The sequence below is a fragment of the Cervus canadensis genome, chromosome 18 (assembly GCF_019320065.1).
Source record: "Cervus canadensis isolate Bull #8, Minnesota chromosome 18, ASM1932006v1, whole genome shotgun sequence".
Taxonomy (NCBI): Eukaryota; Metazoa; Chordata; class Mammalia; order Artiodactyla; family Cervidae; genus Cervus; species Cervus canadensis.
The window spans coordinates 33,447,301-33,460,617 of NC_057403.1; the positions used below are offsets into that span (position 1 = coordinate 33,447,301).

Consider the following 13,317-nt stretch of genomic DNA (forward strand, 5'->3'; position numbering starts at 1 on the left):
GCAACTAAAACTGGAGGTAGCCAAATAAATAAATGAGGACAATGACCTAGATAAACATTAAGAAGTGAAGTGTGACATCAAGAGCATAAAAGGGATAATAGAGTGTAGTTTTGTATGTGATTGAAGGTAAGTTGTTATTGGCTTAAAATAATAAATTTACAGTAACTGTAAGATGTTTTATGTAAGCCTTATGGTAACCTTATGGATTTCTCTGATAGCTCAGTTGGTAAAGAATCACCTGCAATGCTGGAGACTCCGGTTAGATTCCTGGGTAGGGAAGATCCGCTGGAGAAGGGGTGGGCTAACCACTCCAGTATTCTTGGGCTTCCCTTGTGACTCAGCTGGTAAAGAATCTGCCTGCAATGCGGGAGACCTGGGTTCAATCCCTGGGTTGGGAAGATCCCTTGGAGAAGGGAAAGGCTACCGACTCCAGTGTTCTGGCCTGGAGCATGTGTAGTCCTGTATAGTCTCTGTATAGTCCATGGGGTCGCAGAGATTCAGACATGACTGAGCGACTTTCACTTCACTATGGTAACTGCAAAGCAAAAGCTATAGTAGATACATAGAAGATAAAGGGAGAGAGGAATTAAAGCCTACCACTACAAAAAATTAATCACAAAGGAAGACAAGAAAGGAACAAAGGAATTACAAACCAGAAAATGAACAAAATTACAGTTTTAAACATAACCTATCAATAATTACTTTGAATGTAAATGACTAAATTCTCCACTCAAAAGACACAGAGTAGCTAAATGGAAAAAAAATACAAGATCCAACAATATGCTGTCTATAAGAGACTCACTTAAGCTTTAAGGGTACACATAGGGTACGCATAGGCTGAAAATAGAAGCATGGAAAAAGATGCTATGCATATCAACAAAATACTAGAAAACCAAAATTCAGCAGCACCTTGAAAGGGTCACACAGCACAATCAAGTGAGATTTATCCTGGGATTCAAGGATGATTCAAAATACATAAGTTAACAAATGTGATACACCATATTAGAAGAATGAAGGATTAAAAACATAATCTCAACAGATATAGAAAGAGCATTTGACAAAATTCAATATCCTTTCATGATAAAAACTCAATGAATTAGGCAAGGAGGAATGTACTGCAAGAAAATAAAAGCCATATATGTCAAGCTCACAGCTAAATTTTATACTCAGTTGTGAAAAACTAAAAGCTCTTCCTCTAAGATAAGGAACAAGATGAAGATGCCTACTCACCATGTCTATTCAACACAGTATTGGAAGTCCCAACCAGAGAAGTTAGGCAAGAAAAATAACTACAAGGCATCCAAATAGGAAAGGGGGAAGAACGCAACTGAACCCTTTTATTATGCCATATACAAAAAATCAACTCTATATGGATCAACAACTTAAACCTCAGACCTAAAACTACAAAACTCCTACAAGAAAACAGAGAAAAAGCTTCTTGACACTTGGTCTTGACAGTTTTTTTTTTTTGATATGACATTAAACATTTAGGCAACAAAAAGAAACAAGTGGGAGTACATCAAATGAAAAGGTTTTTGCACAGCAAAGGAAACAATAAAATAAACCTATGAAATGGGAGAAAATATTTGCAAACTATGTATCTGACAAGACGTTAAAATCCAAAATCCATAAAGAACCCATACAACTCAATACCAAAAAATAAACAAACCACACATTTTTCTAAAGAAGACCTACAAATGACTTACAGGTATACATAAAACTCACTAACCACAGGGATATACAGAAATCAAAACTGCACTGTGATACCACCTCATACCTATCAGGATGGCTATCATCAGGAAGACAAGAAATAAGAAGTGCTGGTGAGGGTCTGAAGAAAGGAATCCTATTAATCGGAATGTAAACTGGTTACAGCCGTTAAGGAAAATAGCATGGAGGTTCCTCAAAAAATTAGAAATAGAGCTACTGTATGATCCAGCAATCTTACTAATGGCTATATATGGAAAGGAAAGGAGATAAAATCACCATCTTGAAGAGAGAGCTGCACTCCCGTGTTCATAGCAGGATTGTTCACAAAACTGAAAATACAAAATTGGCCAACAAAGAAGCATGTATGGTCTCTCATAAGTGGAATTTTAAAAAGTCGAACTTACAGAACCAGACAGAACGGTGGGTACCAGGGACTGGGGTGGGGAGAAGGATGGCTGGATGTCAAAGCACATCAGCTTTCAATTTTAAAGTGAGTAAGTCCTGGAGATCTAATGTATAGCATGATTACAGTTTATAGATTAGAGTTAACAGCAATAGTGATATATTGTATGTTTGAAATTTGATAAGAGAATAAAAGTTCTTATCACACCAAAAACAAAGCATGTAACTATGTGAAAAGAGGGATGTGTTGATTAGTATGATTGTGGTAATCATTTCACAATTCATATATCAAAGCATCATGTGTACCTTAAATACATACAATTTCAGTGTCTCCACTGTACCTCAATAAAGCTGGGGAGAAAAGAGAATCAACCTAAATACACATACCGAAAAAAATTCAGCAAGGTATCTGGGTATTAAATATGGTAAAACCAATAGCCTTCAAACACTAGTTAGTATAGTGAAATCTTATTGACCATAGAACACAAAAGATAAACCTAATAAGATGTACCAGAATTACATGAAGAGAATTCAGTATGACTGAGGGATACAAATGAAGATGAGAACAGAAAAGCATATCACACTCCCAGGTAAGATATCAATAGCTTATCAGCTAAGCTACTGATATGCTATCCATTCTCTAAATTTTTATAAATCCTCATTTTGTTTCTGTGTAAATATCTAAACCTCTATCTACAACTAAGTATATATAAAAAGCTCCCATTTATCAAAGCAAGCAAACAAAACCAAGCAGCCCAAAGAAAAATAGGCAGTTTACAGAATGACATTCATTCATTCTTGTCTCAGTCAGCGTGTACCGAGTGCTCACATACACCAGGTCCTATTCTAGGTGCCAGGCACAGAGCAGTGGGCGAGAGTCCCCGTCCACAGAGCACTCACACTTGAGGAGGGAGGCAGACAGGCAATAACCAAACAATATTCAGGTAGTAATAGTGCTATGAAGAAACGCTGAGTAGGATGAGGGGACAGTGTCCTGTGGGGAGGGAGCAGGGATGATTAGACGTTTCTCTGAGGAGGTGGCTTATGAGAGTTTGCTGTTTAGTTACTAAGTCGTGTCCGACTCTTTTGCAAACCCATGGACTGTAGCCCTCCAGTCTCCTCTGTCCATGGGATTTCCCAGGCAAGAATACTGGAGTGGATTATGAGAGAGACTCTAACAAAGTCTTGAGCACCCGATGCAGACATCAGTAAGGGCAAGAGCGAGTTCCAAGGCGCTGAAGCAAGAGTGTGTGTGGCCTGGTTAGGGAGAGCACAGAAGCTTGTGTGGCAGAAGTAGAGTGAATGAGAGGCGGAGTGAGGTGAGGAGAAGGAACAGAGGTAGGTGCAACAGCCCTGAGTGGGGAAGGCCCTAGAGTAAGCTTTAGAAAGGGTTTAAGCTTTTAAGTGTGATGGAATCCATTGGGAGCTTTTGAACAGGGACAAAACGCATTTATATGTTAAAAAAAAAAAAACAATATGGGGAAAATGGAATGAAGAAGGGCAAGAGTGGAGGTAAGTTTTGTCCATATGAGAGGTGAAAAATGGCTCCTCGGTTTAGTTTTGACTTGCATTTTCTTGTGAGTGCAATTGCAAACCTTTTGTGTATCTCAGAGCTACCTGTATGGTGTGAACTACTGGGGATGTGCGCAGATCTTACACGGTGCTCATGGAAATGTTAATTGGTACAACTGAGGAGGACAATTTGGCAATAGCTTTTTAAATGAAAAATGAATATACAGTTTTATCAAGTCTTTTCAAGATACTTATCTTACAGATATATTTGCACGAGTGAAATTATGTAAAAGGATATTAATAATAGTACTGTTGTTAATAGTAGAAGACTGGAAACAATCTAAATGTCTATCAATAGGGAGTTGGTTATACAATTTATGGTACATCCATGCAATGGCATACTATACAGTAAGTGAATAAAACATAGAAAGGGACAGCTTTACACATGCTGATGGAACAATCTCGAGGCAGCCTAAGGGGAAAAGGCAAAAATGCATGGCAGTGTTTATAGCAGGATGCTGTTTATCATCAAATGTATTTGCAAATAGACAGGTTACCTCTGAAAGAATTTATAAATATAGCTTGGAGATACTATGGGTTTAGTTCAAAACCACTGCTACAAAGCAAGTCACATGAATTTTTTGGTTTCCCAGGGCATAGAAAACTTATGTTTATGGAATTCCATGGCTGTCCAGTGGTTAGGACTTGGCACTTTTGCCAGCACCCAGGTTCAGTTCCTGGTCTAGGTAGTAAGATCCAGCAAGTCATGTGGTGTGGCCAAGAAAAAAAAAAAGTTTAGATTGAAACGTAGTCTGTTAAGTATACAATACCGTTACGTCTAAAAAAGCAATGTACATACCTTAGTTAAAAACTTAATTGCTAAGAAAGTACTTTATTTCTATAAAAAATGCTAACCATCACCTGAGCCTTCAGTGAGTCATAATCTTTTTGCAATAGTAACACCCAGGATCACTGATCACAAGGTCACCATAATAAATATAATAAAGAGCTGAAATATTTCAAGAACGACTAAAATGTGACAGACACACAAAGTGAGCAAATGCGGTTGAAGAAATGGCACAAATGAAGTTGCTTGACACAGGGTTCCCAAACCTTCAATTTGTTAAACAGACAGAGCAGAATCTCTGAAATGTAATAAAGCAAAATGCAATAAAGGTAAAAAAAAAAAAAATGCAATAAAGTGAGGTGTGCCCGTATAATCAATTGGTAATGAGGTTGCCTCTCAGAAAGAGAGAAGGGGGACCAGGGGACAAAGGAGAGTTGCACAGCATACCTTGCGGTGTATACTGTTTTTCTCCATGTTCATGTTTTAATTATTAAAAAGATGTTTTAACATGAAAGAAAAAGATTGTTAGAAAATCTGGCAGGGAAAAGTTTGCAGTAGTTATCAAAGGACCGAGGATTCTAAAGAAGGTAAGAGGAAGGTAAGGGATGATTTAACCTTCAAAGGTAGCCTCACTGTATATTCCCTAAATTAAAAGTATGCAATAATAGAATTGTGAGATTAATGGTTTTCCATCTGAGAAGAAAGTCACAAGAGAAGAAACAAGTTTAAATTGCTACAAGAGGAATTTTAATTAAATCTTACCAAAAAAATTCTTCCCAAATGTGTTTTGACTTTGGATTAGGCTATTTAGCAAAGTTATGTATTTACAGGATACAATTACTTGCCACAAATGGCTTGGCTCTCAGTATTTCTGCAAACAAGTGAACTAACGGGACTGGGCTACATCAGTTCTGAGAACAAAAAAATTTTTAGCAGTTAAAGAGTGAAAAAATGTTACTGGCAATATATAGCTTTTTAAATGAAAAATGGATATTCAGGTTTTTTTTTTTTAAAGAAAAAACAAGAACTCAATTTTTTATTTCATCATTTCTTGCATTTGAAGTACTCCTCGATGACATCCTTGGCCTGAGACTCTTTGCCATAGTCCTTAACCACCACACAAGTGCAACAAACTACTTTACGGGGTTTTCCCTCTCTGTCAGTTTTACAGAGGCCTACCCATTCCCCTGGTTTCCTGTTGTCATCAACCTTAATCAGCTTGGTTTGGTGCTCAGCACAAAGTCCTTCCACTAACTTGACATACACAGGCTCGTCACAGTGGGGTGCAAGCACTCATAGACGGGCTTGGCGCTTGTCTAAGGCTTTGGCAGCTTCGTGAATTCCACGTGCTAGGCCATCGTGGATGAGGGTGGTCTTAGCGCCTCTTGCAGAGCAGTATTAACGTCCATTACACCTCCAGCAGCAATGCCTTCCTCAGCCATGGCGGTGGGTTATTGGTGGAACTGAATCTTGAATGCATCCGAGCCTCCATGCGGCAGGGAAAGCTGGATGTACAGTTTTATCAAGTCTTTTCAAGGTACTTATCTTACGGATATATTTGCACGAGTGAAATTATATATGTAAAAGGATATTTAATAGTACTGTTGTTAACAGTAGAAGACTGAAAACAATCTAAATGTCCATCAGTATCATCTACTTAATTCTATTTCTTTATCTATATCTCAGATTGCTGTTGCTCTTCCTTAGTATGTCCAGGTAACTCCTGTAACCTCTGTAGTTCTAGGAGAACCAGAGCTCCAACTGCCCCAATTAATAATAGCTAAGACTGGGACTTCCTTGGTGGTCCAGTGGTTAAGAATTTGCTTGCCAATGCAGGGGACATGGGTTCAATCTCTGGTCCAGGAAGATTCCACATGACTCGGAGCAATAAAGCCTGCGCGCCACAACTATCGTGCCTGTGCTCTAGAGCCCAGGAGCCGCAACTATAGCCTGTGCTCCACAACAACAGAAGCAATGAGAAGCCCACACACTACAATTAGAGAGTAGTCCTGGCTTGCCACAACTAGAGAAAAGCCTGCTCACAGCAGTGAAAACCCAGTGCAGCCAAAAAATAAATAAATAAATAAATAATGGCTAAGACCCATTGAGTGCCTAACACTGCTCTACGCACTTAGATCTACTAAGTTTTAAATTTTCACATCAATCTTAAAGGATAGATCCTAAGATTATCTCCATTGTATAGACAGGGAAACTGAGGCACCAGAGGTTGAGTGATTCACTCAGAAACACATTGCTGGTAAGTGGAGAGCAAGGATGTGGCTTCTGAGTCTGCACCTTTGCATCTAGTCTAGCCCGTGCATCTAGAGCTCTCTGCACCATGAGAAGCCACTGCAAGAAGCCCTTGCACTGCAACTAGAAAGAAAGGCCCCACTCTCTGCAACTAGAGAAAGCCCAGGTGCAGCAACAAAGAGTCCACGTGCTGCAAAAAAGACCCAGCACAGCCATAAAATAAAAAAGCAAATGAAACTCGGCTAGAAAGAATCAACATGCAATGCATAGGAGTTGCCACCTGTAAAATCTCTTAAATGCACCACATACACATTAAGAGCTTCCGGGTGGTGCTAGTGGTAAAGAACCTGCCTGCCAGTGTAGGAGACGTAAGAGACGCGGGTTCGATCCCTAGGTTGGGAAGATCCCCTTGGAGGAGGGCATGGCAAGCCACTCTAGTATTTGTTGCCTGGAGAATCCCCATGGATAGAGGGGCCTGGTGGGCTACAGTCCATGGGGTCACAAAGAGTGAGACACAACTGGAGCAACTTAAGAAAGGACACACGTTTAAGAAAAGACTGTACAGATGTAGGAAACAACTCACGGTCACCAAAGGGGAAAGTGGGAGAGGGATGAATTGGGAGGTTGGGCCTGACATATACATGCTACTATAAGTAAAACAGACAACTAATAGGAACATGCTGATAGCATGGAAACTACGCAATATTCTGTAGTGGCCGATATGGGAAAAGAATCTAAGGAGGGATATACGTATACACATAACTGATTCACTTTACTGTATACCTGAAACCAACATTTCCAACACTGTGAGTCAACTATATGCCTATAAAATTTAATTTAAAAAAAAGAAGAGTATACATGTTTACTCAGATGACACATCACTCAGATTTTTTTTCAGGAACTTAGGAGATATTCCAAATCTCAACAGAAAGGCACCAATCCTGAGATTAATGCATGCAGCAATCTCCAGAGCACAACTCACTTAATAAGACACAAATTTATAATACGACAAAGTTTTGGTACCTGGTTGAGAAATACTGAACAAGAAGCATTCATACTAACTCCTCTTGATGGTGAGGTTCTCTGAGGGTACAAACCACATAATACTCATCTTTTTATCATTAGCTTCTAGGACAGTTCCCAGTACACCAGTTGTTCACTACATATTCATGGAGTTGAACTAGATAACCAACCAAGAAAAGTCACACATCACAGACTAAGGAATGACTGCACATCAGGCAATGTATCAAAATATCACCCTGGTGTGAGATCTTCTGATTACATCTGGGGTTAGAGAACAAACTTCAGCTGCATGTGGTTCCTTCCTTCACAAGGAGGCCAGCAACCCCAAGGACCACTTTAGTTACTTCTCATGCTGTAAGTGAATAAATTCTCAACTTTGTTTATCAGCCTTTAGTGAAACTTCAGTGGGAATCAGCCCTCGGGGACTGATCACCCTTGGGTGAACAGACATAAACCTGAAACTGTTTAGACGGGTCCCTAGGAGTGGACCTTTGGGTGCCCACAGAGGTGCAGTCATATTGACACAGCCAGTGAAACTTTCTCCAGTGTTCTAATGGTTACTGTAGGAGCATTCGGGAAACCAACTGTATCCCACATTTGCAGGGCTGGGCCCCTGGACTGTATTCTTACCTCTGTAATCCCCATACAGGTTGGGAAGGAGGGTGCTATTGGCCCAGGTGTAGAAATGCTTAAGAAGTTTGATCTCTGAGAAATGGTGAGAAAAGCTCTTGTGGATAGCTTGACGGAGGTAAAATCTATTGGAGTTCTGCGTCGAGTAGACTGTAGTCATCAACAGAGTAAGGAAAAGGATTTGTGCTAGTACAGAAGCGAGAAAACCATAGGTGAATTTGAAAATCAAATTTCAATTCTTTGAAATTCTCTATATGATCAGACTTATGGAAGCCAAGGGGAAGGTGGGGAGGGAGAGGGATGGGCTGGGATTTTGGGGTTGGTACATGCAAACTACTATATGTAGAATGGATAAACAACAAGGTCCTGCTGTACAGCACAGGGAACAATATCTAATCTCCTGGGATAAACCATAATGGAAAGAATATAAAAAAAGAATGTGTATATATGTATAACTGAGTCACTTTGCTGTAGAGCAGATTGGCACAACATTATAAACCAACTATACTTCAATTAAAAAAATTCTCTATACATTTTTCTTCATTTTTCCCTAAGCATATAGACTCTCACAGGTCAAAAACAGTCAAAAATTGAACTTTCACGTGACTCAACTTAATTGTCAGAGATAAGCCAAAGCATTTGGCTCCTGGTGATATCTGTAGGTGCAGCAATAGATATGTATATATTCCTTCCCAGAATTCTCTTGCCACTGATCAGAAATTATACTTGAGATACATAAAATCTCCCACAAAAATGCTTTATTTTAGTTCTAAGGTCTAAATGACCCCCCAGACAACTCCCTCGGTCTCTTCCCATCCCTCGTTATCTATAGATTGTCTCAGTTCACGTGACAAAAACAGAATTTGTCTATTTTGGTCCAGAGAATCCAACAACCCAAACACTAGGTGTGCTGGACCTTGTACTTACAGGACAGCTATTTTTCAAAGCATATTCATTTTCCCTCCTCCCTGTGATGCTGATCAAGTTTCAAGATTACATTCTGCAGACAGAGGAAGTGACTTCCTCAAGCACACAATTAGACCATAAGTTCAGGAGGCCCTCCATTCACCGTACAGCCTTACGTAAGCCTTACGTTCAGCCTTAATAGCATCCAGACTGTTTTGAGGTGAATACTTTAATATACTTCCCCCCCTTCTAGGTTTTCCATTTTATTCTCACTCCCCCTTTCCTTGCTGGGAAATGTGTTGATGTATAAACATGTTACCGTCTTCTCTCCATACCTAAAACATCTCCTGTCAACTTGCAGAACTTCTTCTCTTTCAAGGTTCTTTCTGGGCGCTTAACTGGACTGTTCATAGTGGGGGCTATATAGATGGAGTTGCTCTTATCTCTTGAACCGGGTAATGATGAAGGACATCTTGCTGTCAAAAATTCAAATGTAGGTCACAAAAAGGTTATATTTCGTTAAGTAGTTATTCATCAACATCTGCTGAGCATCTACTATGAGTATCTCCTATTAAATGCTGAAATGGAGAAAAGAAGTTACACAAGCAATACTTCCCAAACTACCATCAAAGACTTAAAATATTTCCAATCCATCAGGGACTAATACTTTTGTAAAATACAGTAAAAACTAGAAAACTGACACAGAACAGAGACCTATAAAATACAAGAAAAATGACATAGAAGCCCCATTTTGAAAATTAGATTCAATAGGCCTAAAATTAGGCTGCCCTATTGCTATGTTTCTAAAGGCTTATTCTGAATTTCTCCACTTATCTTGGACCAGAACCAAACAGTTTTGTCAATCGATTACCCAATGGGAGTGCTGTTCCAGAGTGGTGGTTCTCACTGTAAAATGGGCAGGGGGATCACCTGGAATTGTGTTAAAATGCAGTTTCTGGGGTAAGGCCTAACAGCCTGAATTTCTGACAATTCCAGGGAAATGCCAGTGCTGTTCTCCAGCCCACACTGTGGGCAGAAGAATCTAGAGACGTGTAAATCAAGATGGGGAGAGAGAGGGAGTTAGACTGTAACCTAAAACATGTCAGCCTGTAGGAGCAAAGTGCTAAGGGGTCACTGGCGAGAAAAATAAACCTCCTTGAGGAATTCAGAGAAGGTGGCCCAGAGGCAGTGACAGAGGACATTTGTTTTAAATGAGTCAGACAGAATTCTCTAGATGGATAAAGATGAGGACAAGAAAGAAAGAAAGTCACTTTAGCAGAGGGAACAGCAATTCAAGAGATGGAGAAATGAAATGAGGACTGGGAAGGCAGTTTGAAGTCAGATTACTAGTTTTTTAATCTCACAAGGAATGAGATGCCAACCCCTTAGCAGCTTGTCCACCACTCAGCTTAAGAAATAAGTGGCAGCTGAGACAAAACCTGCTGTGTACCTCCTTGATGGTATCCCTTCTTTCTCTTCAGAGCTAATCCTCTCCTAAAATTATCCTCCTATGCACTTCATTAAAAAATGTGTCTCGTGCTCGCTTCGGCAGCACATATACTAAAATTGGAACGATACAGAGAAGATTAGCGTGGCCCCTGCGCAAGGATGACACGCAAATTCGTGAAGCGTTCCATATTTTTTTTCTAAAAAAAAAAAACAAAAGGAAAAAAAAAAAAAAATGTGTCTCTAAGCAAGGCATGCATTTCTTGCATGATTAAAATATTGTGTTAAAAAGACTTCCCCGTAGCGGGGGGTGGGTTCTATCCCTACTCGGGAAACTAAGATCACACATGTGGTGTAGCCTGGCTGAAAACAGAATGTTGTGTTAATTTTTCTGCCATTTGCTTTTTGGCCACCTTTTGTTTGGGAGTTTCATCTGCATGGAATGAGTGGCTCTAGTCAGTTTTATTCTGACTTCCTCAGCCTTGGTGACTGAGTTGGGAGCGGGATTTAGGATTATTCTTAGTTTATAGCCAATGGTGATATTATTAACTGAAATGAGAAAACAGTAAAGAAGTGAATTTGTGGGGCAGGCAAATAATTCTGCTTGGGGCGTGTTTGAGACAGCTGTAGGCATTCAAATACAGAGGGTGAGCAGTTGGAAATAGCACCTGGGGCTCAAAGCTAGAAACACGAGGAAGGAATCTGGAATACAGGGGAGAGTTGAAGCTCTGAGTGACCTCCAGAGGGACGGATCATAAGGAGTTCTGGTGACCCACTGGTTGGTCTTGGGTCAGGGAGGGGGCATGATGGCTGGTTAGAGACAAGATCCCTGAGTGGATAAATTTATCTTAGTCAGTGAGGTGGCTGGGAGTACACTGTTCTGATATATAATTTGCTCTTTGCAAAATGAGATATTAGTTACAAGTATTAGTTGAATTACCCCAGAGTGCCAAGATCCTCCTGGTTTGATGTTCCTTCTCCCTGTGAAGTTGTGGCAGCCTGTTCAGCATCAGTGAGTAGAACAGTGTGAGGAAGATCACCTAGACAGGAAAGTCAGAGGAGGCACTAATAATGAGCAGACGTCATAGAATCCAAGAAGGGGGCACCGACAGGTAGAGGTGAAGGTGGGTATGACTGTTACATCTCAGTGATCTGGCCCATTATATTTATGGAACACTCAGGATTAATTTCATTGTTATTTTTGCATAACTACAAAGACATGGCTGATATGTTGATATTTATATTTTTGCCTGTAGTCTTTAATCTGCTTGGCTAGGAAAACCTCCTAAACTATCAAATGATTTGTGATGCTTTGTATAAATTGTTCAGTAACACCTGTCTTTGGGACAACTTTGATGAGCAAGACTGAAGAAGCTATGCTTTTGAAAGTGCCAGTTTTGCTGAAGAAGGCATGGAATTTTAGAACTGAGTAAGCCTCTGTTAGGGGAAACAAGTACCCCCCACCACTCCTTAAATTTCCTTGGAGAGGAGGAAGTGCTCCAGTCCTCAGAGAACAAAGGACAAGAGTAATTCTTTCTGGCCCACTGCCGCACTCCTCGCTGTGAGGGTGTCACAGGTGTGTTTGCTCTGCAGACCTGGAGCTGCCCTCTAGTGGACGGTCTCAAGGACTAGACTTGAGGCGGACGCGCCAAGCTGCTTCAGTGTCCGACTCTGTGCGACTCTATGGACTGCAGCCCACCAGGCTCCTCTGTTCGTGGGACTTTCCAGGCAAGAATACTGGAGTGGGCTGCCGTGTCCTTCTCATCCCGACCCAGGGATTGAACCCGAATCTCTTACATCTACCCAGGATTGGCAGGTGGGTTCTTTACCACTAGCACCACTGGGAAATTACTACAAAGTACACTGGATGAACTTCCTTGGTAGTCCAGTGGTTAAGTCCATCTGCCTTGCAATGTAGGGGATGTGGGTTTGATCCCTGGTCGCAGAACTAAGATCCCATATGCCGCAGAGTAACTAAGCCCACGTGCTACAACTGAGCCCACACACCACAACTACAGAGTCCCGTGCTCCGTAACGAAAGATCCTGTGTGAGGCAAATAAGACCCGGTGCAGCCAAAAAAAATTTGGCCATAAGTGAAACGAAAGTCGCTTAGTCGTGTCTGACTCTTTGTGACCCATGGACTATTCAGTCCACGGAATTCTCCACGCCAGAATACTGGAGTGGGTAGCCTTTCCCTTTTCCAGGGGATGTTCCTAACCCAGGGATTGAACCCAGGTCTCCCGAGTTGCAGATGCATTCTTTACCAGCTGGGCCATAGGAGTTCAACCAAGTTCTTTCTGTAGCAATACTGATAACTAAGCTATCACATTGGTTTTCTATCTCTTCTGTCCCTCTTTTTATACTTTCTAACTTTTAAAAACTGACATACATTATAAAAAGTTTGAAAAAATTTAGAGACTTTAAGAAACTTTAAAAATTTGGAAAGTTAAAGTGTTAGTTGCTCAGTCGTGTCTGACTCTTTGCTACCCCATGGACTATAGCCCGCCAGGCTCCTCTGTCCACAGAATTTCCCAGGCAAGGATACTGGAGTGGGTTGCCATTTCTTTCTCCAGGGTATCTTCCCAACCCA

General features: G+C 40.7%; 1 protein-coding gene, 1 non-coding gene and 1 pseudogene across 2 annotated transcripts in view; 1 reads left to right on the forward strand and 2 right to left on the reverse strand.

The window, feature by feature from the left end:
* PKD1L3 (polycystin 1 like 3, transient receptor potential channel interacting) overlaps window positions 1-13,317 on the reverse strand; it is an 81,040-nt gene that overhangs the window by 11,447 nt on the left and 56,276 nt on the right. Inside the window, exons 22-24 of the mRNA XM_043437161.1 lie at window positions 11,667-11,766; window positions 9,616-9,756; window positions 8,375-8,560 (exon numbers count right to left, since the gene is read on the reverse strand). Of these exons, the coding sequence (XP_043293096.1) occupies window positions 8,375-8,560; window positions 9,616-9,756; window positions 11,667-11,766 (427 nt within the window). The remainder of the gene's footprint in view (window positions 1-8,374; window positions 8,561-9,615; window positions 9,757-11,666; window positions 11,767-13,317) is intronic.
* On the reverse strand, window positions 5,467-5,913 carry LOC122420077 (annotated as a pseudogene).
* LOC122421890 lies at window positions 10,817-10,923 on the forward strand. Its single transcript, XR_006263691.1, has one exon. It is a non-coding gene; the product is annotated as a U6 spliceosomal RNA (small nuclear RNA).